General features: G+C 42.9%; 1 protein-coding gene across 2 annotated transcripts; it reads left to right on the forward strand.

Moving 5' to 3' along the window:
* The first annotated feature begins 546 nt into the window (after positions 1 to 546).
* trip11 (thyroid hormone receptor interactor 11) lies at positions 547 to 22,197 on the forward strand. 2 transcript variants are annotated; one of them, XM_085768005.1, is made up of 21 exons: positions 547 to 1,261; positions 3,946 to 4,022; positions 4,938 to 5,048; positions 5,158 to 5,463; positions 6,396 to 6,464; positions 6,555 to 6,720; positions 6,890 to 7,213; positions 7,397 to 7,437; positions 7,538 to 7,636; positions 7,886 to 8,092; positions 8,790 to 11,834; positions 11,938 to 12,078; positions 13,411 to 13,604; positions 14,763 to 14,926; positions 15,075 to 15,178; positions 15,313 to 15,412; positions 16,682 to 16,763; positions 17,334 to 17,448; positions 19,590 to 19,712; positions 20,398 to 20,542; positions 20,688 to 22,197. In XM_085768005.1, the coding sequence occupies exons 1-21, from the start codon at positions 1,123 to 1,125 to the stop codon at positions 20,903 to 20,905; spliced, it is 5,970 nt and encodes a 1,989-aa protein (XP_085624131.1). In that variant the 5' UTR covers positions 547 to 1,122; the 3' UTR covers positions 20,906 to 22,197. The 2 variants fall into 2 exon arrangements, with proteins under 2 accessions (XP_085624131.1, XP_085624132.1); XM_085768006.1 differs by having other exon boundaries at positions 20,691 to 21,137.
* Positions 22,198 to 22,218: the final 21 nt, after the last annotated feature.

Below are 22,218 nucleotides of genomic sequence, written 5' to 3' on the forward strand. Positions count from 1 at the left end.
ATGTTTGTATACACACACACACACACACACACACACACACTAATGTACTAATGTGTATAATATGTGTAATGTACTTTTTAGGTTATGCTATATTTGGGTCTGGACCACTTGAGATCAAATTGTGCTGTTTGTGGCCCCTGAAATGAACTAAAATGAGTTTGAAACCCCTGTATAAATGGAGAGTATTTTATCAATAAAATACAAGGCTTTAAATACAGAAAATAAATACGTAAGACATACATAAATACAAATTGTAAACACAAATCCAAGTCACTTTATCTCATTGAGACTCTTTCTCCTGTTCATTTGCTAATAATCTTAAGGAACTAAAGTATTTGTGTGTGTTTTTTTAAACCACACTATTGAAAGAGAATTTTTTTCCAGTGTATATTTTCCCAAAATTATAACTATGTTATAGATCTGACATATTCTGGGGGACGTGATCTTTGAATTGAGAGTATTCCTGACTCTCGACTGAGGATCTTGAACGCACCTTGATCTTGTTGGTCCTCCAGTATCCCACAATGCACCACTTCCTCGCTCCGTGTCCACGTCAAACCTGACAGCCATCGCCGCTCGCCACCACCACCACAGCCTGAGCCGAGCCGAGCTGAGCTGATAATAATGGCTGCAGCAGCGGTTGAGGTGGCACTTTCTGGACGCCGTGTTGTTTGGACTCCCGGCTACAAACTGTTGTGAGCACCGCTCCCTCCCTCCGGTCCGCAGCGGAGGACAGCGGGGCTTTAACGGAGCCGTTGCAGCCGTTAAACCGGGGATAAAAATGTCGCTTGTCTTGACAAATTCCTCCGGTTGGACCGTCAGCTGTTACTAGCCCCGGACCGGCTCGGAGCTACATGAGCGACCCTCAGCCTGGACAGACACTGTGCTGCTGAGGATTAAAAGCGGATTTTATTCTTTAAGTGAACCGCCTTTCTGTAGTTTTTGTTTTAAGCGCTGATTTTAATGACCAAGCTAACTTTAGCAGCTAAGCTAAGCTAGCTCCGCCTCGTCCTCCTCTCCCCCAGTCCTTCTTCCCTTTGCCTGGCTTGGCTCGGCTCGGCTTTGTTGTTGTTTTTGTTTGTTTTTTTTGTTTTTTTTGTATAACTCCCTACCTGAAGGATCATGTCATCGTGGCTGGGTGGACTGGGCTCCGGCCTGGGCCAGTCTCTGGGCCAGGTCGGCGGCAGCCTGTCGTCTTTCACCGGACAGATATCAAACTTTACCAAAGACATGTTACTGGAGGGAGTGGAAGAAGTCGGAGGTGAGTTTGTGTTCATGTGTCTGTGTGTCCACATCATCAGACTCAGCTCTCGTTTCAGGGCTCCAGACTTTGCCCCTAAAATTTGAGACAGTGCAAGTAAAATTTCCATCTACTTGCACACGTGCAACCAGTTAATTGGCTGTTTTTATTTTTAACACTGGTGAAACGTGGAAGCGGCAGCTCAGAGAATCTGATATCTGTCATTATTACAGGTGTCAGGACAATGTGTGTGTGTGAGGATCATGAATGAAAAGGAAATGTGAATATTTGCTGTCCAAGTAAATTTATGATGTCTATCCCCACGTTTTCTGGATGCACTCATAACATTTTAAATTATGGGCCACTGTGCTCCTAGTAAAAAAAAAAAAAAGTTAGCTGTCATCTATTCATTCAGCTTACTTATTTTGTGTACCTTGTGGTTACACTGTCTAGTTTATCTTGATTTAAGGCTTTTTGATTTAGCTGTGCTGCACTGTTTCTCCTCCTGTTTGTTTGCTTCAGTTTTTTTTGTCAAGGTAAACTGAATTGCCCCCAGGAGATAAAGTTGTCTGAGTCTGAGAACTGGGAAACATTAGGCTATACATGGTGTTATGAACAAACTCAGACACATACTGTAGGTAGCCTACATATCGGCTAATTGGTGTTTTTAGTGAATCTGTCAATAAATGGACCCAGGAGCACAAAGATTTTGTTTTGTAAGTGCATGCTCAGCTGTAATCATGTGAGGCAAATGTCAGCACTAAAACTAGACACTGCACTTCTCTCTGAAAAGCTGTCTTATAGGGAACCAGCCAGGCATTTAGTCATATAGCAGAGGAGAGCTGCTTAATTGGTGCAAGAAACAATCCTAAGACTCATTCAGTTGTCATTTAGTACTGTCTATTGCAACCATCTTGAAATAAATCCTACCATATATATGAAAATAGTACAAATGTCTAATGCAATTTCCAAAATTGCCAATAAAAATTGAATTAATTGGAATCAGTGGATGTTTACAAGTTGCACAATTTAATCTTTGGTTGACAACTACTAGCTAAGTGTTTGACATATACTTTTAGACATCCTCTAAATTAACGGTAACGTTGAATTAACACCTTAAGTACTTAATTACTTGAGTCACAGTGTATAATATATGTTCAAATAATGCTACACATGTGTATTTAGTTGTGCTCTTGTGGTACAAGCTCACTGAACATACAGTATATAACTATGAATAAACTTCAACCAAAACCCTGGATTTCCTTCCACTGAGTCAGTTCCACCACGTAGCAGTGTCCCACAAGGTTTTCCAGTGAAGATCACTTTACTGTTCAGCACCAGAGAAGGAATTTGGAGCAACAGGCCACAGACGTTGTGTCAGCAGAGTTTAGACGCTTGGACAAGAGGACACAGCTTATGAAGTGATATTAATGTTGTCACTTCTGTCAGTGTGTTTGTTTGCTGTTGTCCTCATGCAAGCTGCTTCTTGTAATGTGGCTACAAAGTTTGATTTTAAATGTCCACATTAGAGGGATGTTTCCAAAGTCAGGCATTGTTTTTTTTCTTCTGAAGTATAGGCTTAGGCTACATGTCTAACGTTTTCATCTATAGCAGCATTTCCCTTTTAAAGTAAAAGTTTGAAATAGAAATTAATTTGGTGATAAAATCTAAAGCAAACATAGTCAGAGTGTGTAGTCACTCTTTCATTCGTTGTCAGCAGAGATGTTGTAACAGCCCTGATGGGGACACAGATTACAGAGATTCGGTTTTGTGACAGCAGGTTGCTCACAATAATTATTGTAATTATTCTACCAAAATGCTGTTGCACGATGAAAATGTACATTCAGTCACAGTTTTGTGTCACTTATTTTTGTTGGATAACTTCCTTTCTCTGACTGGATTTCTAATGAAATCAAGATGTCATGATTCATATTTAAAGTTCACCGTCATATTTGTCCAATTAAACCCAAATGCGCCAGTGCGCTAAAGCAAACAGACGATGAGTGATAAAACATTGACGCTGAGAGAACTTTGGTCGCAGATCTCCACCTCACAGCTCTTGACAAAAAAAACTATGAAGTGAACTCTTATCGCTGTGCAGGGAGCAGCTGTGCAGCATTAGGCCGTAGCAGCCCGTCCTTTCAGTAAACTGAAGACGATAGCTGACTCTGGATCTTCTTGTACGTTTCCTTTTTAGTTTGTGTAGGAATGAACGCCCGGTGTTGGCTGAGCCTCGTCCAGTTGTTAAGATCACATAGCTCAGACAAGATCTCCTGAAATGTTGGTCTGCTCAGCCGGGCATGTGTTTGTTTGTCATGTGAGAAGAGCTAAACAGATCCGTCTCCTCTCTCCCTCCCTCTGTGTATCTGTGTGTGACTGTGTGTTTCTGTCTCTGTCTGTCTGTCTGAGAGAGACAGTGGCAAAGATTGAGATGGAAAAAGTCAGCAGTTATTATCTCTAGATTGTGCTCTGAGTCTTGGCAGATAAACCTGAAAAACATTCCTCATTTTAAAAGCTATGTTATCAAATATCTGAATAATAATATTAATGATGGTCTTTTTGGTTCTTTTAGTGTGTTTATGGTGGAAATCATCCATGCAGCTTTGATTTTCTTTCATTTTTTTTTCAACTACAGGTATTATTCAAGTATTTACTTTACTAATTTGTAAGTGATATATTCAATGTTTTTCTCCATGTAACAACAGATGCTGCCACAGAGCTGCAGGTGTCCAATTCCAGGTTGGCTGAAGTGGAGGCCTCATTTACCACTCAGAAATCTGAGGTTAGACTCTTTGTTCACTGACTCAGAGTCAGGAGTGTTTCTGCAGGCCTTTGTCACTGTGGACCTTTTCACTTGTCATAACAGGAAAGGCATAGGTGCAACTAATAACATGATAACACAGGCTTTGTCCCAGAGAGCCACCACAGTGAGCCAGTAATGTAACTGACACCAGGGCCCTGAAACAATGAAGCTGCTTATTTACACCATTGTTGGCAAGTAAAATATTTCCTGTAAAAAAAAAAAGACCCATATACCACAACCTCAGGATTGTATGGTCCAGAGCTGCAGTAGTTCCTGTGTGAGTTGATGTTTGTAGTAATGTCAGGGTTGGAAAGAGTATGGTAAGAATGCTCTCACCTCTACCACGTAACACATGTTATAGGAGTGCTATAAAATCTGCAGCAGCTCTTTAGACCTGTTGAAGTAACTTTTGCAAAAAAAAAACTTCAGGGTCCGATGCCATTTGTAGGAAATTAAAATACTAAGCTCTTTTAAAGAAGGAAGATGAAGGTACTATATAACCCTAATTTAAAGACATAACCTTGACATTCACATTCACAGGCAGAGTACTCTGGTAGAGCTACTTTGTAAGACTTGTAACTTTGGCTCCAAACTATGGTTTGTTTCCGTTTCTGTGTGATGAAAAGACCATGTTTGTGCCGTCAAAGGTCACCAGGGTCATTTAGGGTTAACAGAAGAGCAAACCTTTTATTTTGAGTTGATTATATTCAGGTTTTGTGCACACAGATTTCTGTCTTCATAAGACAAACACAGCAGAGAAGCACTGACTATTTGACAGATATAAGACCACCATAACAGTGATGTCTGACCTGTCTGCAACGGAGACAAGAAATATGTTAATTTTTTCATATTTCTGTGTTGTTTACTACTTGTGTTTCTTTCTCTGTGCTGCAGCATGACAGACTAAAAAAGCTGCATGCAGAGCTGGAGGAGAAGCTGGAGGCTTCAGAGATCCAGATTAAACAACAGTCTGCAGAATACAGAGCTCTTCTCCAACAGAAAGATGTACGTACATTTGCTTTCGTCCATATTTGGAAAGTACACATCCATGTCATGTCATTCATGTTAATTATGATTCATTATATGAGCCTGAAGTTAAACTTGTGTCCTCCAGGTGGAGATCAGTCACCTTAAAGCTCGGCAGAGTGGACTCCAGGAGGAAGTCCAGAAGCTGCAGCACACGGCCCAGTCTTCCTCCCTGGGCGCCGCGGTGCTGCCTGTCACCACTTCCTCCTCCAGCACTACCTCCTCCTCTGTCGCCTCCTCTTACCTGTCACGGCCCTCGGGGGCCAACCAGGGCTTCCATGGCGACGAAATGGACCTCAGCGACGTCATTTGGTCACAGCAAGAGATCAACCGGCTGTCGACGGAGGTCATGCGTCTGGAGGCGGAGGTGGCGCACTGGAGGAGAATGTCTCAGGTAAAAAAAAATCATTAGAACCAGAATATCAGAGTTTCTGAAACAGAGCGAGATGCTGAACCGTTAGGATGTTCTGAACCACTGACAACGTAATGTATGATCTTTCACATGTGCAATTATTTGGACAAATGGACCTCAAATTGGACAAATATTTGTTTGTTTTGCTAAAAACAATGAAAATGAACCTTTAAAATACACAATACCAACTCTACTCTCCAGAAACAGTCCCCAGGTTAAACCACACAATGTCCATGGGATTGACTTCCTCCTGGAGAAAGTATCCCTGTGAAAATAAATCTTACCCTTTGGAAAAATAGATTCTTTCTGGAAAGAGTTTTTAATGCTTTAAAGGTCCAGTGTTTAAAATAGGGGGGAAATCGTGATATCTAGCGTTCAGATTCTAGATTGCAGCGCTCAATCGGTGGCCCCCGAGGACAAAAAAACTTGTTTATCATGACTGGGAGTATTTCAGGATTAGGAGCGATGAGGTGAAGATCCAAACCATATTCACTCTCTGCTGTTTCCTACTGCTATTTCTTTCCTTCTGCCTTCTTCTTCGTTAATTTATGAACACGAAGCTCTCTGGCTGGCTGGATTTTCTGTTCGGGCTGCCATACAAACATGGCGGCGCAAGATGGCGACACTCGATATGAAATATGAAAGAATAATTATAAGGCTATGAAAGCCAAACAAATTTTATTTTATAGCGATTATACACTTAGACTTATACAATTATATTCATGGGTAGTATATTCAGATTTTGCCAAAAAACCTTGCCATTTATTACACACTGGACCTTTAAATAAACCATCTCAGAGTATTATTAGTGTGACTGTTTCAATTCCTCCTTTCTGCCATTTGTAAAAAAAAAAAACAAAAAAAAACATTAGAATTGTATCACTTGAAGTCACATACCTACATTTTTCTTCAAGGCGTCGACAGCAGCAGGAGCTGGTAATGGTGACCAGAGTGAGATTCTCAAACTTCAAAGGACCATTAAGGTAATTATTATAGCTTTTTAGTAGGGTATAAGTCTCACACAGATTAATAACAGAGAATGTAACCTTGATGTCCTCGCTGCTGTGGTGCAGGAGCTGCGAGAGGAGATGAGTCGTGAGGTGGACGAACATCAGCATGAACTGACGGCTCTGCAGGACGCCCAACGGCAGAAGATGGCCGACGTCACCCGGCGACACAGAGAGGAGCTGGCGGAGTACGAGGAGAGGATAGAGGAGCTGGAGGAGCAGATTCAGAGCGGTCAGCCTCACTCTGACATTTGTTATTGTGACTTCAGAAAATGAAAATGCAATGTTTTACCAAATATTGTACTTTTGTCAAACTTTTTTTTACTTTGCCTTTAGTGTTTAGTGTTTCTTCTTAGATACAAGACACAAAATGAACTCCTTCGCCACCTCCTTCTCTCCAGGTGGTCAAACCAGTCCCTCATCAGACGCCTCCAAGCTGCCTGAGCTCCAGAAATCCATACGGTCGCTGCAGGAAGCAGCAGAGCAGCGGGAGAAGCAGCTGGCCGAGCTGTCTGCCAGCCTGGAGGAGGCGCAGCAGAAGCAGGCCTCCCTGCAGGTGGAGAGGGATGAAGCGCAGGAGGAAAACGCCGGGCTGCTGCAGAACTACACCCGGCTGCAGACGTCTGTCGCTGAGCTCCAGACACGAGTACAAGAGCAGGAGGGGAAGGCTCTGCAGAAAGCCCAGCTGGACCACGAGATCCAAGTCCTGAGACAGAATCTAACAGGTGCACTTCTACTGAACACAGCTGTTTCTAATCTGCATAATTAAAGCTTCTAATTACTATAAGAAATGCTGAATCAGTTTTCTGCTATGTGATACTTTTTGCTCTTGAAACCTAAAATCTGTTCTGTGTAGACGCATTATTTTGTGTTTCCGTCATGTATGTTAAATATTTCTTTCTCTCCAGCTGCAGAGACAGAAATTGAGAGACTAAAAAACCTGGATGAAGTAAGTGTGATTATAAAACATGTAGTTGTAGGTTTTTCTGATTATTTGTTTTACAGTTTTGGTTCAATTATTCTTTTTTTTACTTTTTCGACTATTTCAGGCAGAACCAAAGGAAGAAGTTGAGCATGCAGACATCTTAGAGCTGAACACCATTATTGGAGCGTTGAGACAAGAAAAGGAAGTCCTAGAGCAAGAGAAGGTCTGATCTGATTGTTTTAATTACTGTCTGCCTAAAATATCTTTGACTGCTTTACTGAGCGATCATCAGTGAACTGAAACATTTTTTATTTTTTATTTCACTGATTGGTTGCACTTGATAACTCCTGATCTAATAATGTCAAGATACAAAAAAACTTGAAATAATTGAGCTCTGTTGCATTTTTATAACAGATCCTGAGGTGCAAACCTTTATTTAATTATTTATTTATCTTTCACCGTTTTATTACAGTTGAATCTGCAAGAAGAACTCAAAGTGGCAGAGGAACAAATGGGCAGTAGCAATAACGAAGCTGAGTCTGGAGAATCTGAGACAGTGGAGGATCTGAAGGTCGAGCTGGAGAGGAGAGAGAAGGTCCTGAGAGCCACTGTGGAGGAACGAGACACTCTGATGTCTGAGCTGGAAGAATTGGACCGACAGAACCAGGAGGCAACACAGGTCCGACTGATCACAGTGGATCACTCTGTTACTGTGTCACTGACATTACTCAGAGTCTTTTTTCTGACATTCACATGCAGGTCTAAGGGCTGAGATATAAAAACAAATAATCACAACGTATTCTGTGGTTTTAACCACATTGTGATCTCAGATATTGTGATCATATTTATGTGTGAAATAATATATAAACTGTCTGATTTTTTAACCCTTGTGGGTTTTTTTTCATCATTTCTGGACCCTCATGTCCAACAATGAACACACAAAAGAAATCAATATCTTTTTCTGCTTTTTTTTTTTTGCATAAATGTCTTAAGCCACTTCAGCTCTGCTCAAAACTATGGGTGAAAAATTTTAAATCTGACGCCACATAAAAAATAGTAATGAAATCAATGACATCAATGTTGGTGGTAATTTAAAAAAAAATTTTTTTTAAATAAAGCAAGAGGCAACAAGTCTTCAAACTGGTATTTAAAGCGTTAAATCCTGAAAATTAATGAACATTAAGTTCAGTTTTGAGCAGAGCTGAAGTGGTTTAAGAGATTTATGCAGAAAAAATAATGATATGATGATTTTATGTGTGTCCACTTTTGGGGGGACCTGAAAGGGTGCAAAACCTGTTACCAGTGTATAACTGACCTGTAAGAGTAACTGACATTAGATTGACTTGGTTTTGTTTCTACCTTTTCTTTGTCTCTAGCATATGATCTCAGTGAAGGAGCAGCTCTCTGGACAGCTGAAGGAGGCTGAGGCAGAGCTGACGAGACTGACTGCAGAGCTCAACACAACCAAAGACCAGAAAAGGACACTAGAGCAAGAGGTGGAAGACCAAAAGGAGAAAGTGAGCAAGAGCGCTTTCACCCTGAATGACCTTCACATGGGCAAACAGCAGTTGGAACGGACGGCGAAGGAGCTGAAAGACAAACTGGGACAAGCTCACGAGCAGAGCAGGGAGGCACGAAAAGAAATCACAGAGCTGAGGAAGACTTTGCAGGAGAAAGAGGAGCTGTTGTCTGCTGCTAAAGCAGAGCTGGATCATGCAGGGGAGAGAGGAACTGAAGCACAAGGAGCTGAAGAGGAGCTGGCCAAGAAGGAAAGGGAGCTGTCCGACCTCAGGAGAGATTTGGATGAGATGAGGAGCTCTCAAGAGAAGGTGATGTCCGCAGACTATGAGTTGAAGATGGAGAACGGGAGGTTGAAGACGGAGAGCGAGGAGGCTCTGGGTAAAGTAGAGGAGTTAACAAAGCAGCTGAAGGAAAACCAGGCTGCTCTGAACCGAACGGTGAGGGAGAAGGACACTCGCATCGAAGCTCTGAAGCTGGAGAAGAATCAGCTGGACGGTGAACTGAGGCAAAGCGAGAGGACGGTGGCTGAACAGGCCAAGCAGTACCAGCAGACGATCGACGAGCTGACGCGATCCCGCTCCATGGACGCCTCGGCTCTACAGACGGAACTCGAACGCACCATCAAGCTGAACCAGGAGAAAGACATGGAGATAGCTCAGCTGAAGAGAGACATAGAGCAGCTGGCGTCCGACCACAGAGACACCAACGAGATGCTTTCCATCACAGTCTCAGGACAGAAGCAGCTGACGGACCTGCTGCAGGAGAAGGACGTCTTCATGGACACTTTGAAGCAGAACGCTGCGGATCTACAGGCGGAGTTGGAGAACAATATCTCAGTAGCAACCAAAGAAGCCGAGAATCTCAGGCTGGCACTAGAGGAGAAGGACAAACAGCTGGGGGGCATGAAGGAGGAGAACAGCCATTTGAAAGAAGAGATCGATCGTCTCAGAGACCAGCAGAGCAGACCTCAACCTCTGGCCGAGCCCAGGACTCTGGACATCATCACGGAGCTGGAGACGGAGATCACTCAGCTCAAGTCGTCCAGGAACGGCCTGGAGGAAGAGGTCCAGACCCTGAGGAGAGCCATGGAGGAGATGCAGGCATCTCTCCTCCGCTCCCACGAGTCTCTCCAGGCTCTCCAGAGCGAGCTGGAGCAGGCTCACGCTCGCCACCAGCAGACCACGCTCAACTACGACACCCTCATACACGCCAGGGACGAAGAGATCGCCCGTCTCCAGCACACGGTGGACGGGCTCGGTGTGAGTCGAGGCCGTGCCGACTCTCCGCCCATGCAGGGCGAGGTCATCCTGCAGGAGGACAAGACGCAGACTCTCAACCAGGAGAACGGCAACGAGAAACACGACCTGTCGAAGGTAGAGATAGAGAAACTGGTGAGAGGCATCAAGGAGAAGGAGACGGAGATCAGCCAGCTGAACGAGAAGAACCTCTCGCTCACCAAACAGCTGGATCAGCTGGTGGTGTCCCGCGACGAGGTGGGTAAGCTCTCGCAGGTGATCCTGCAGAAGGATCTGGAGATCCAGGCGCTTCACGCCAGGCTCTCCATGGGCGGAGTCGGCGGGCACAGCCAGGACGTCCTGTTCCTGCAGCAGCAGATGCAGGCCTACGCTGTGGAGAGAGAGCAAGTGCTGGCTGTGCTCAACGAGAAAACCAGAGAGAACAGCCAGCTCCGCTCCGACTACCACCGCCTCATGGACATCATGGCGGGGAAGGAAGCGGCTCTGTTGAAGCTTCAGCAGGAGAATCAGCGCCTCTCCAACATGACCGACCCCTCAGGGAGCCACGAGATGTTCAAGGAGACCATCCAGAACCTGTCGCGCATCATCAGGGAGAAAGACATCGAGATCGACGCCTTGACCCAGAAGTGCCAAACCCTGGTGACCGTCCTGCAGACCACGGGAGGAGAACCCGGCTCCGGCTCCGGAGGCGTCAGCAGCAACCAGTTCGAGGAGCTGCTGCAGGAGAGGGACACGCTGAAGCAGCAGGTGAAGAAGATGGAGGAGTGGAAGCAGCAGGTGATCACCACGGTGAAGAACATGCAGCACGAGTCGGCCCAGCTGCAGGAGGAGCTGATCAAACTTCAGGGTCAGGTCTCCGCCGACAGCGACTGCAGCTCCAAGCTGTCGGTGGACTACACTCGACTGATCCAGAGCTACGAGCAGAAGGAGAGGAGGCTGGGAAATCTGAGTCAGGAGCTGGCGCAGGTCCAGCAGACCATCACTCAGCTCAGCTCCACCAAGGACGCCCTGTTGGGTAAGCTGGACAGTGTAGCGCAGAGTCCTGACGTTGTAGCTGCTCAGTCAAGTGAACTCTCTCTCGCAGCCGATGCTCCGATCCAACAAACATCTTCACCCGTAAGCAGTGGGAAAGTGCAGGAAGAACTCATACAACTACGAGGACAGCTGGCTGAGAGGGAGAACATAATCAGGACCCTCCAGGAGAACAACCACCGGCTCTCCAACTCCGCATCGGCCTCGGAGAACGAGCAGAGTCGTCAGGCCGAGGAAGTTCGGCAGGTCAGAGAGAGGCTGGACGCCCAGCAGAGATCGGTTAGGGAGAAAGACCTGCTCATCAAAACCAAAGGAGACCAGCTCATCCAGGTCAGCGAGGCGCTCCGTAACCGCGAGAATGACAACGAGGTGCTGAAGCAGGCCGTGACCAACCTGAAAGAGCGCGCGCTCATCCTGGAAATGGACGTGAGGAAGCTGAAGGAGGAGAACGAGCTCGTAGCCGCGCGCTCCCGGGAAAAAGAGTCGGAGTTCAGAGCGCTGCAGGAAACCAACATGCAGGTGTCTCTGCTGCTGAGGGAGAAGGAGTTCGAACTGACTGCGATGAGTGAGAAGTCTGCAACTGTGGAGAGGATGCTCAAGGACAAAGAGCAGGTCAGTGAGAGGAAAATTTGCATCATTTTAGCGTTTATGTCTTCCTTTTTATGCGTCATACAGTTTCATTGATGTGAGATTTCTTTCTGATGATGTGACGCAGGGTAAGTCTGGTGAGCTGAATCAGCTCCTGAACGAACTGAAGTCCATGCAGGAGAAAGCTGTGGCCTTCCAGCACGAGAGGGATCAGGTGATGATGGCGCTCAAGCAGAAGCAAATGGAGACCACCGCAGTACAGACTGAGGTAGGATGACCGATGATATCTACTCAATAATAGAATCTCAATTTCAACCTGAGCCCGAGCCCGACCCGAGTAAGCCCGATAGGTTGGGTCGGTTTGGGCCGACTAATTGAGAGAGAGAGAGATAAAAAAAAAACAGAATAGTTTTTATCCGTAAAAATTATTATTATCATTATTTAATGTTATGTTGTTGAAGTTTGGTTATTGTCTGCTGTGTGTGTAAGGGGGATGACAGCAGGGATATCATAATTAAGAAAGAAGAATATGCAAATTATAAAGATAAAGAATGCTGAATTCCGTTCTACCAAAAAAAAAAAAAATACTAAAACAAGATATGCTGAGCTGTGTGAAGTGTGAGCGAAGTTCAGTCAGCGTTCAGGTGCAGGAAAAGTGTTGACAGCTCATTAAAGCAGAAGTAAGCGATCCGGTCGTTTTGGCTAACTTCTTGTCAGCCGATGGAGTTAGCAGTCCCCGCCCTCGTCCCTACGTCACCACATTCACGCGCATCCCTTGGCTGCACACACAGAGAGGACCGCCCCTTTATGCCGTTCTCTCTCCTCATTGGATAAAGGTTGTAGGATACAATGAAAGTTTTCTCCTCGGCTTACAGCAGAGCAGAGTGACTGACAGACCTGTGTTTCAAACCAAACACTCTATATAAGTGATTGCTGTCGGAAGATATAACTATTTAAGACTTATATTAACACAAACATTCCGCTTACTTCTGCTTTAAATGCAGCGCTACCCAGGCTGACGTTGAAACCTGCCTGGTAATATTATTGGTAATATAATTTTGGGACATGATTGATTGGTTGACTTTCAGTGATTAAAGATACTGTATTTGAGCCACAGTATTTGGCGCACAGGGGGATCGGCATTTTTTTCACCCTCCATTTAAACAAAACAAAAAAAAACTCGGGTTGACAGTCGGATGTCGGGTGAGCCGGTTTCGGGTTGAATTTTTGGGCCTGTTGAGAACTCTGCTCAATAAGCCTGAGACCCTGCATCTGTGTTTGCTCACTGTTTGGAGTTGAAACATTTTGGGTATGTCAAAGAAAAATACAGAGGATTTATTAATCTCCAAATTTTTTCCATCTTTTAAAAGGAGAGTTCACGGTATTTGTACTTTTAGATAACAACTAACAGGTGATAATGCTTCTTGTTATCCAGCTGCAGATATTCTGTCATGAATCACACTGTATAATCTTCAATAACTCAGTGAACACATTTAAGTTTTATCAAAGACTAGAAATAATGAAAAAGAATCAATCTTACCATGATTATGAATTTCTCTCAGATCCACACACGTGACAGTGGTTTCTGTTTCCTTCACAGCTTCAGCATGTGCGGGATAAAGAACAGCGTCTCAACCTGGAGCTGGAGAGGTTGCGTAATCACCTCTTGGAGATCGAGGACTCGTACACGAGAGAAGCTCTGGCAGCGGAAGACAGGGAGACTGAGCTGCGGCGGAGGGTGAACATGCTGGATGAGAAACTGGCCACCTCCTCTAATGCAGTGGAGAATGCCAGGTTAGCATAAACTAAACCTACAGTTTGTGTATGCGTATCAGATGTGATGCTGAAATACAACATTGATAGCACATGTGATCTGGATTTTACACACGTTGGGTCTGTTGCAACTTGTTGGAAATGGTAGAACTGCATAAAATAGTGGTGACAGTGATTTACCGGCCGGGAAGAAATAGAAAAAAGCAGAAATACCTAGAATAACCTCACAGAAGTCAATATTTTACACAAGAGTGTCCTTGCACTTTCCATGCAGGCTAATAAAAGACAGGGATTTATAGCAGCTCTATTCGAGACTCTAGGACAAGAGCTGCATCTTTGTTCTGATTTCCTTGACTGATGTTATGATGAACCACTTAATACTAAACAAAATAGCGTGTTGTGTAAACACTGCCCGTCCAAAAAAAAAAAGTCACACACTCTAATATTTCATTGGAAAGCCTTTAGCTTTGATTACGGCATGCATTTGCTGTGGCATCGTTTCAATAAGCTTCTGCAATGTCACAACATTTATTTCTGTCCAGAGTTGGATTTATTTTTCAAAGACTGTCAATGGGGTTGAGGTCTGGACTCTGGGGTCACTTTGGACCACATTTCTTCCTTGAAAGATGATGGTTCCCCACTATCCTTCCAGTTTTTAATAATGCGTTGGACAGTTCTTACCCCAATTTTAGTAGTCTCACAGTTGATACCAATAATTTGAGGCTTCTGAAACAGATTAATATCTTCTCCGTGACCACAGGATGCGTCTTCCTCCAACATGGTTGTTTAAGAAATGAGACTGTATCAGTTAGGGTTAGATAAGTTGTTGCCAGCTGAATCATAATCATCAATGCAGTAATTATCCAATGGGAGGCTCTCAGCTATTACTGAGTTAAATCTAAGTGGTGAGGCAGTGTATGATAACTCACATCTGTCCATTAGATCTTACTGTGGTTTGTTGTGGTACAAGGCGCCTCATTTTCTTTTGAGTCTTCAGTCCCATATTATTTGTCTTTAATAAGCATGTTTTAGGGCATAACACCAAAATGTATTTCACTATCACTAGATATTGTTTTTATACACTGTAGAGCGCTCTGTCTCATTCTGTGGGGAACAAATTAAGTTCAGATGTTTATGTCATTCATCTTGTGTTTCTCCTCGTCCTCCTGCGTCCTCCAGCCAACAGGCCTCCATGCAGGTGGAGTCTCTGCAGGAGCAGCTGAGCGGGGTGGTGAAGCAGAGGGACGACGCGCTCATTCAGCTCAGAACGTCGCAGGAGCAGGTGAACCAGTACGCAGTGTCGCTGTCCAACCTGCAGATGGTGCTAGAGCAGTTTCAACAAGGCAAGTTACACAGCTTCTTATACCTTCTTATTCAATGCACACATGTAGATTTCACCAGCCTGTTAGTATCTTGTCATGTTGTAGTTTAATTATATATTACAAGATTATTAATTGTACGTACATTTTTATTCCGTCTTTGCTCCATCAGAAGAGAAAGCCATGTACTCAGCGGAGCTTGAAAAGCTCAAGAGGGAGAAGCAGGAGTGGAAGAACAAGGCAGTTAGGCTAGAAGACCAAGCGTCTGCCCTACAGGTAAACCAACAATCAATAACTGATTATTCAAGAATCAATTCACATCTTTTATTTATTTATTGTCAACGTATGCTTTCAAAAGTGAAGACGTACAGTTTTCATTGAGTGAAGTTCTTTAATGTTTCTGTGCTCAGATGAACCTGGACGAGGCCAACGCTGCTCTAGATTCAGCATCTCGTCTCACAGATCAGCTCGACCTGAAGGAGGAGCAGCTCGAGGAGCTGAAAAATCAAGGTGAGTCGGTTTCTACATATCCACACAGGGTTTTTTTTTCCACTGCAGACATTGAACAGGAACGACTAGATTATGATAGAAGACTCCTTATAGATTTCAGCTGTCCCGTTTTATGGCTAAATAAATGTCTTCTCTGCACAATTTATGTCCAACGTTATGGTAGGAATCTGCAGTTCTTTATGGTTTTCACTGTCTCGACAGCTTTGACGTCTTTTGTCTTTCTCCCAGCTCATATTTCTATTTCAGTGTTATCACCGGCTGAATAGCAGACATAATAAGTGAAACTATAAGCCCCCTGAAACCTCACTGCTTAGAGTCTCCTCTATTACTTTTAGAGTGATACTCAGCAGATTTGACTCTTATCACTTTCAGATATGAACATGACGTCACAGCAAATTCTCAGACTGCTTTTCTTTCAGCCTCCTCTGGCTGATTTTCACACATTTGTTTAAACTTGATGAGGCCATGTGTTTTCTTTCCCACTCAGTTGCCTATGGGAAATTTACATTGGGTCTATTAATAGTTGATTTAGTGTTGTGCTGCGATGAGAAGCAAACACTGAGTTTCTATTACATTCAAGCCACAGAGCCAAGAATGCGATGTCCAGTAAATACCTGACCATCTTTGTAACAACACTTACAACACTTCTCCAGGAATTTCCAGGATCATTAAAGCCTCTTAAATCCATCTGGATGAGAAAGTATTCAGTTTGCAGCTGGAAGTATAAAAGTGTTTTTAATCTGTTTCTCAAATTTCAAGTAAATTTCTCTTCCAAGTAACAAGAAATCATAGTGTATATCAGTCTTGTGGTAACATCTAAACCAAATATTACACATATTTCGTGTGAAAAAGTAACATTAATCTTTTGGGGATAAAACTTTCTCTCTCTTGTTTATAACATAAATCCATTTCTCATATTATACCTCTTGTGTATCCTCTGTCTTAATTTGTAATATCTTATATCCTCAACTTTTTGCTCATTTAACTAAAAGCGAGGATATCTCTGACTACAAGGCCAGGGGGGTATATCCACAACTTCTCATGGGTTGAGGATGTTTATTGTGCAATGGACAGGATATTTCTTCATCCCAATAACTACAAGACTCTTTGGGGATTTGGGAAATGTCCTCAGAACAAGGACAAGTGTTATTCAAAGATCTTATCATTCATGAGACTATGACTTCAGTGGTATGTTAATACCTGAGAGGCACAAACAGGGTCAACAGGGACTTGAACCGACTTAACTGTCCTTGCGTGTGTGTGTTGCAGTGGATGTGAGACAGGAGATGCTGGAGGAGGCGCAGAGGAAACTGATGAATCTTCTCAACAGCACAGAGGGAAAAATAGACAAGTAGGTTCATTCAGTCCTTTGTTCGTTTGCGAAATGAGATAATGAATTAACGCTCACATGGTTTTCATTGCACTGTGGTAAATTTGGAAAAAATAAAAAAAAATATCCGGTCATGAACCTTTAGCATTTTAGCACTTTGGAAAACTGTGTGTCTCTGATTTTAGTGTTTCTTTATTTTCAGATAAGGCTTCTCCTTTACAGGCTGACTAATTGTTCCTTGATACGTATCTGCAAAAATCTGTAAAAAAAAACATGTTCAATTGTCAGATGACCATTACAAAGCTGAAAATAAGGCTGTGTTTCTTGGCTCCTGAAGTTATTCTGGAGATAAATGAGATGAGGAAGAGATAAACCCTCCCATCCCTAGTAATTGCTGTCAAGTGTTGCTTGAAATAAATCTTAAAATAAAGCTGTTTCCCAAGAGAATCAAAGATAAACACACATTCAGCATCATACATGTCTAGTTAGTTGATAATTTACGCAGCTTGAAGAGAAGCTGGATGTAGACCACGTCCTCTGAAGCTTAAATTACATCATGACTCGTTATTATTGATGTTGTTGTGTATCCAGAGTCCTGATGCGTAACCTGTTCCTGGGATACTTCCACACACCTAAGACCAAGCGTGCCGACGTACTGAGGCTCATGGGAAGTGTTCTTGGCCTGAGCCGAGAAGACGTCGATAAGGTGAGAAATGTCTTGACTCGCATTCAAAGAATTTGCGTGAGCAATGTGATGATTATGTGTTTAGGCAGCGGACTGTATAAATGATCCAGTTTCTAATCAGTCAGTGACTTATGATAAATACAGAAACGCGGCGTCTGCCTCAAATCATATGTGTCATAATAACCTTTAAATACTCCTCTTCTGTTCATGGGAAAAAAAGCTATTTTGTGTCATTTTAAACCTTTTTTTTTCTTTTCTAAATCTCTTATTAGCATATTGGTATTAGTTGCAATGCATATTTGTGGTTAATTTATTTATTTTGTTTGTTTTTTGATTTGATTTTACATTTTATTATTGCAGGAGAATTATAGTATGTATATTCAAAACAAACACTCATACATTATGTTTGAACACCACTTCACAGCTTCTGGTTATGCTGTGAGAAGAACAATATTATTGTGATTTTAAGCACTTGGATATCTTGAATATTGCAATAACATTTTGTGGTGTATTTTGATTGATTAACCTTTTGCAACTGCAAATTCATCTGATCTTGCAAAATGGGATCGTCAATCAAACACACTGATCAACACAGTCATAAAACCTCCACTTGTTTTCTAGCAATAAGAACGTAGATTCATAATTGCAGTTTACACAATAAAAGATTGATAGTTGGTGTTGATACAATATTGTCACACAAAATATTGAAATACTATGCTGTTATGAATCGCCCCCACTCCCCCACCCCTAATCTCTCTAATGTTTCCCAAGTGTTTGTCTGGTAAGTATGAAGCTAGCATTTGTTAGCATGGTTTAGTTTAGACAGAAGAAAACAGAAAGCCCAACTCTGTCTGAGGCTAAAAATAACAGTCTGTCTAAAGCTCACTAAGTCACACATTATATCCCTGTAAAAAAGTGACAGGTTGCGGTTTTACAGGCGACTGTGTCCTGGACTGTCGGTGAGACCAAATCAAGCTCTCATGGAAAATGTTGTCAGATTTGTAACTTGCAGTGAGTCTGACTTGAGTCCAGGTCTCTCATTTACAGCTCTCTAGTTGAAATATAAAAATAGTTTCATAAATACTACAGAGTGAAATCAACACTGCTGTGGCACAGTCTTCAGCTTCACAGAGGTATTTCTCAAGACATAATAACCATTAAAATACTTCAGGGCTTCCACCACTCACCGACACAGCAAGTTCAGTTTATTTCTAGTGTAATGTTTTGATGATCATCAGTTTTTTGAAATGGTTGATTAGTTAAACATGTCCTTGAAAGACAGTCAACTGCAAAACTCACTGTCCAACAGTTGCAGTCTTGCCTGCCCTAAAAGACAAAGCATTTCCTTAGGCAGATTTTCTGGCAGGAGCCCTGTGGGACGCCGTCCAGCGATTGCAAAGTAAATTACCCAACACTCCTAAAGAGAAAACAGATACAGGGTGCGGGGCAAATGTGATTACAACTCATCATAAGACCCATTTTTATTGTGTTGGAGGTCGTTCCACTTTTTCTTTTCTTTTCTTTTTTTTTTTATCTTGCCCTCATCTCCTGTTAATGCTATTTAAATTTTCCACTCAACTCGTGTTTGACGGCAGCCAAGTGTCCTACAAAAGCAGCCGTTTCTTCAGAATTGGCCTCAGTGGAGCAGCTTGTATCCTCCTTCCAGGGCCTTTTTAAGCCCAGGGCTGTGATCCATACAGCCTATATATGGGGTCCATCTGGCTGAATCCTGCCAAGCAAATGACGCTGATGATTAGGGGAGTATGAATGGCAGTGAATGATAAAGCCACAAGTTCCTTCTAGGAGTGTGGGCTGTCAGCAGTGAATCGCAGTGCCTGTACACGAGTTTAACTAGTGAGTGAATCCACAAAATAATTTTCCAGAAAGCGGTGGCAAGCAGAGAGGAAACCAAGAGCAATTAAAACTGAAACAATCCAGCCATTATTTTAAAAACAGAAGAAAATCCACTCTTTTGAAAAAGAGAAAAAAAAAAGAGTCTGAATGAACAGGAGCAGACAGAACCATTAACTCTTTTTGGTCAAATAAGGATAAAAAATCTGCAGTTGTGTATTTTTATCGTGGAATATTAGTAGTCTGAGATGTTTTGAAAAGTTTAATTCCTCTGAGAATTCAACAACCTTTTCTCGTCCTTCTCTGTGTAGATGTTGGAGGAGGACGGACGGCACGGCGTCACCGGGTGGATGTCGGGCTGGCTGGGAAGCAGAGGAGCGCAAAGTGTCCCAAATACTCCACAGAGGCCCACCAGCGGCCAGGGGCTCAACTCGGTAACGATAATAACATAATAATATAATAATGTAGTAATTAAAGACAGTTGTTGTGTGTACACTCCAACCTGAACAGTGGGACAGAGAGCAGCTCATGAACAGAGAGTCTCACTCTGCTTTGTGTTGTATAATGAGCAGTGGTCGCACTTCCCAGGACTGTCTTTCAGCAGGCTGCAATTACAGAGGAACAGGGTATCAACAGGGTCCCTGTGCTTTCTCAGAGGAAAGTCCAGAACAAACAGAGGAGAGAATAATGCATGTTAACTATTGTTTACATGAGAGTGTGCACTTGTTTATCCGGCCTTGGTGAAAGTGTGAAAGAGAAGGAAATGCTTCCCATCGAATCCAAGATGAAAAATCTGTGTGAACTTCCTGCTACATCACAATGTTTCATTTAGTATGATATATTAACAACACTTAAGTGAATGTAAGAAATATTGCAGTGTTTATGCGTGTCCTTCAAAATAAAAGTCTCCTCATCCCAGTATGATCTTACAGGATTGTGCTCAAGGAACTTACAAAAAGATGACAACAATGTATGCATTATGCAGAGAATTTAAATTCATCCAACCATTGTTTGCTAGTGTGAATCCACATTTATTACACCAGACAGTGATAGAGAAAATCTGAGTCTGTTCACTAATTCACTTGTCTAAAACACCTCTCTTGTCCTCCGTTGTTGCAGTCCTTCTCAGAGATGTTTGTGAGGTTCCTGGAGATAGAGTCGACACCTACACTGCCAGCACCAAAGCTTCCAGTCTATGACATCAAACCTCTGAGTGCCGTGCCTCCAAGAAGAACCAGCGCCGCCTCTTCCAGCACCACCGCAGGTAAACGATCCCTTTGGGGAGAAACCGCCGCCAGGATGTTTCTCTCTCTCCCGCTTAATCAGTCATGTCAGACGGGAGCTGTTAGTCTATTACTTTCCCAAACACGTCGCCTCTTATTTAAATCGAAGTCTCTCTCTCCTCTTAGGAGCTGCAGCAGCGGCCAGCAAGCGAGCCGGCGAGTCCAATCCTTTCCTGGCCCCTCGCTCGGCTGCCGTGCCTCTGCTCGCCGGTTCCAGCTCCGGCGGCTCGGGGGGTCACCTGCTGATGAAGCCCATCTCTGAAGCCCTGCCCTCCTTCACACCTGTGCCAGTGTCAGCGGAGGCCAGCGCCGGAGCCGTGCTCAAAGACTTGTTAAAGCAGTGATCGGCGGAGCGCCTAAATTCATCCAACATGAGTTTTTCACTACACAGACTGAGATATTTGAGCAGGTCTGCTACTTAATTGCTGCTCTCTTTTTTTTAATTTCCTGCCAAAATAAATGGCCAGATAATTCACAAAGGATTAATATTCCCTCGTTTGGGAGGGGATGTAACTTTTGTTTTTTGTTTTTTTTAGAATCAGATGTATTTGCAATTACTGTTCTATGCAACAGAGTCTCCCTTTAGACATCAGTCAAAGTGTTTCATATTCAGCATTATGATTAGGTGTTAAAGCAAAAGTTGGAAATGATCAATGAAGTAACTCCACACAAGGACACAGGATGAGGACATTCTCAAGATGTTGGTCTTTCAGAGCGAGCAGAGGAGTAGGAGTAGTTCATTAGCTACTTCTTATATTTTTTATTCATCGCACCGGTTCTGAACGCAAGTGACCTTGTACACTCACTGTGTGCAGTTCAATACATGTGAGCTGAGTGATCGTCACCTCTGTTTGCAAGAGGAAACATCTCCTGTCTTTCAGTTTTCATCCTTTCATTTTTATTTTTCTTGTCCTATGGGTTTTTTTCTTTTTTATTCTTTTCAACAATGCAGTGAACTGTTTCTGATCCAGGACTTTCCTTAAAAACTCTCTGGCAGCAGCTCGTGTAGAGATTTATGTGGTTCAGTACATCTGTTAAAACCATAACTACATTTTTTTCCTAAATCTTGTCTTCTCCAGATAGCCAGACTGTGATATGCAACAAGCGTTGTAATTATGGCTGTAACTGCTGACTGTGGTTGATCAGAGGCTCCAGACTGCTCCTATGTTTAAGTACAGTACTATTATATAGTTATATATATGTAAATGGGTGGCGTTTTTTTTTTTTCCTATTTATAGGCACTAAGGAAGTTCTGAAAGTAAAGTGCCTGCATTTTTGCTAATTAGATAGTTGTATAATCAGGATTGTAAATGGTTAATATAAATATATATATTTACAAAATGTAAAAACAAAACAAAAAACTGCACATTTAAAAAGTTTTACCTGACCAGAGCTGGCCAGCACTGAAGGTTGAGCTGCTCTACATTTTTGTATAGACATCAATCAGGCGCTGCAGAAGGAATGTTACAGGGTTTCTCCAGGTGTACTAAAGAGCGTAGACTGTAAAAGGAGATTTTACGCAGAGGTGTCAAACAGGAGTTGGATCACCTTGGACTTGGATGATCTTTGGCCCAGAGGTTAAAGTACCCGTGACCGAATTGGAATTTCAAATCAAATAAAGGTACTCCCGACCCCGCACTGGTGTTCATTTTGTCAT

The sequence above is a fragment of the Trachurus japonicus genome, chromosome 22 (genome assembly GCF_045865225.1).
Source record: "Trachurus japonicus isolate A0001 chromosome 22, Traja_1.0".
In the NCBI taxonomy this organism is placed as follows: domain Eukaryota; kingdom Metazoa; phylum Chordata; class Actinopteri; order Carangiformes; family Carangidae; genus Trachurus; species Trachurus japonicus.

What these genes read in the sequence shown, in the direction of transcription:
- trip11 (XM_085768005.1), top strand. Translation starts at nt 1,123, where the DNA reads ATGTCATCGTGGCTGGGTGGACTGGGCTCCGGCCTGGGCCAGTCTCTG. An exon ending in GACTAAAAAACCTGGATGAA is followed by an intron (nt 7,438 to 7,537) that starts GTAAGTGTGATT and finishes CGACTATTTCAG; the next exon opens with GCAGAACCAAAGGAAGAAGT. An exon ending in GCTAGAGCAGTTTCAACAAG is followed by an intron (nt 14,927 to 15,074) that starts GCAAGTTACACA and finishes TTGCTCCATCAG; the next exon opens with AAGAGAAAGCCATGTACTCA.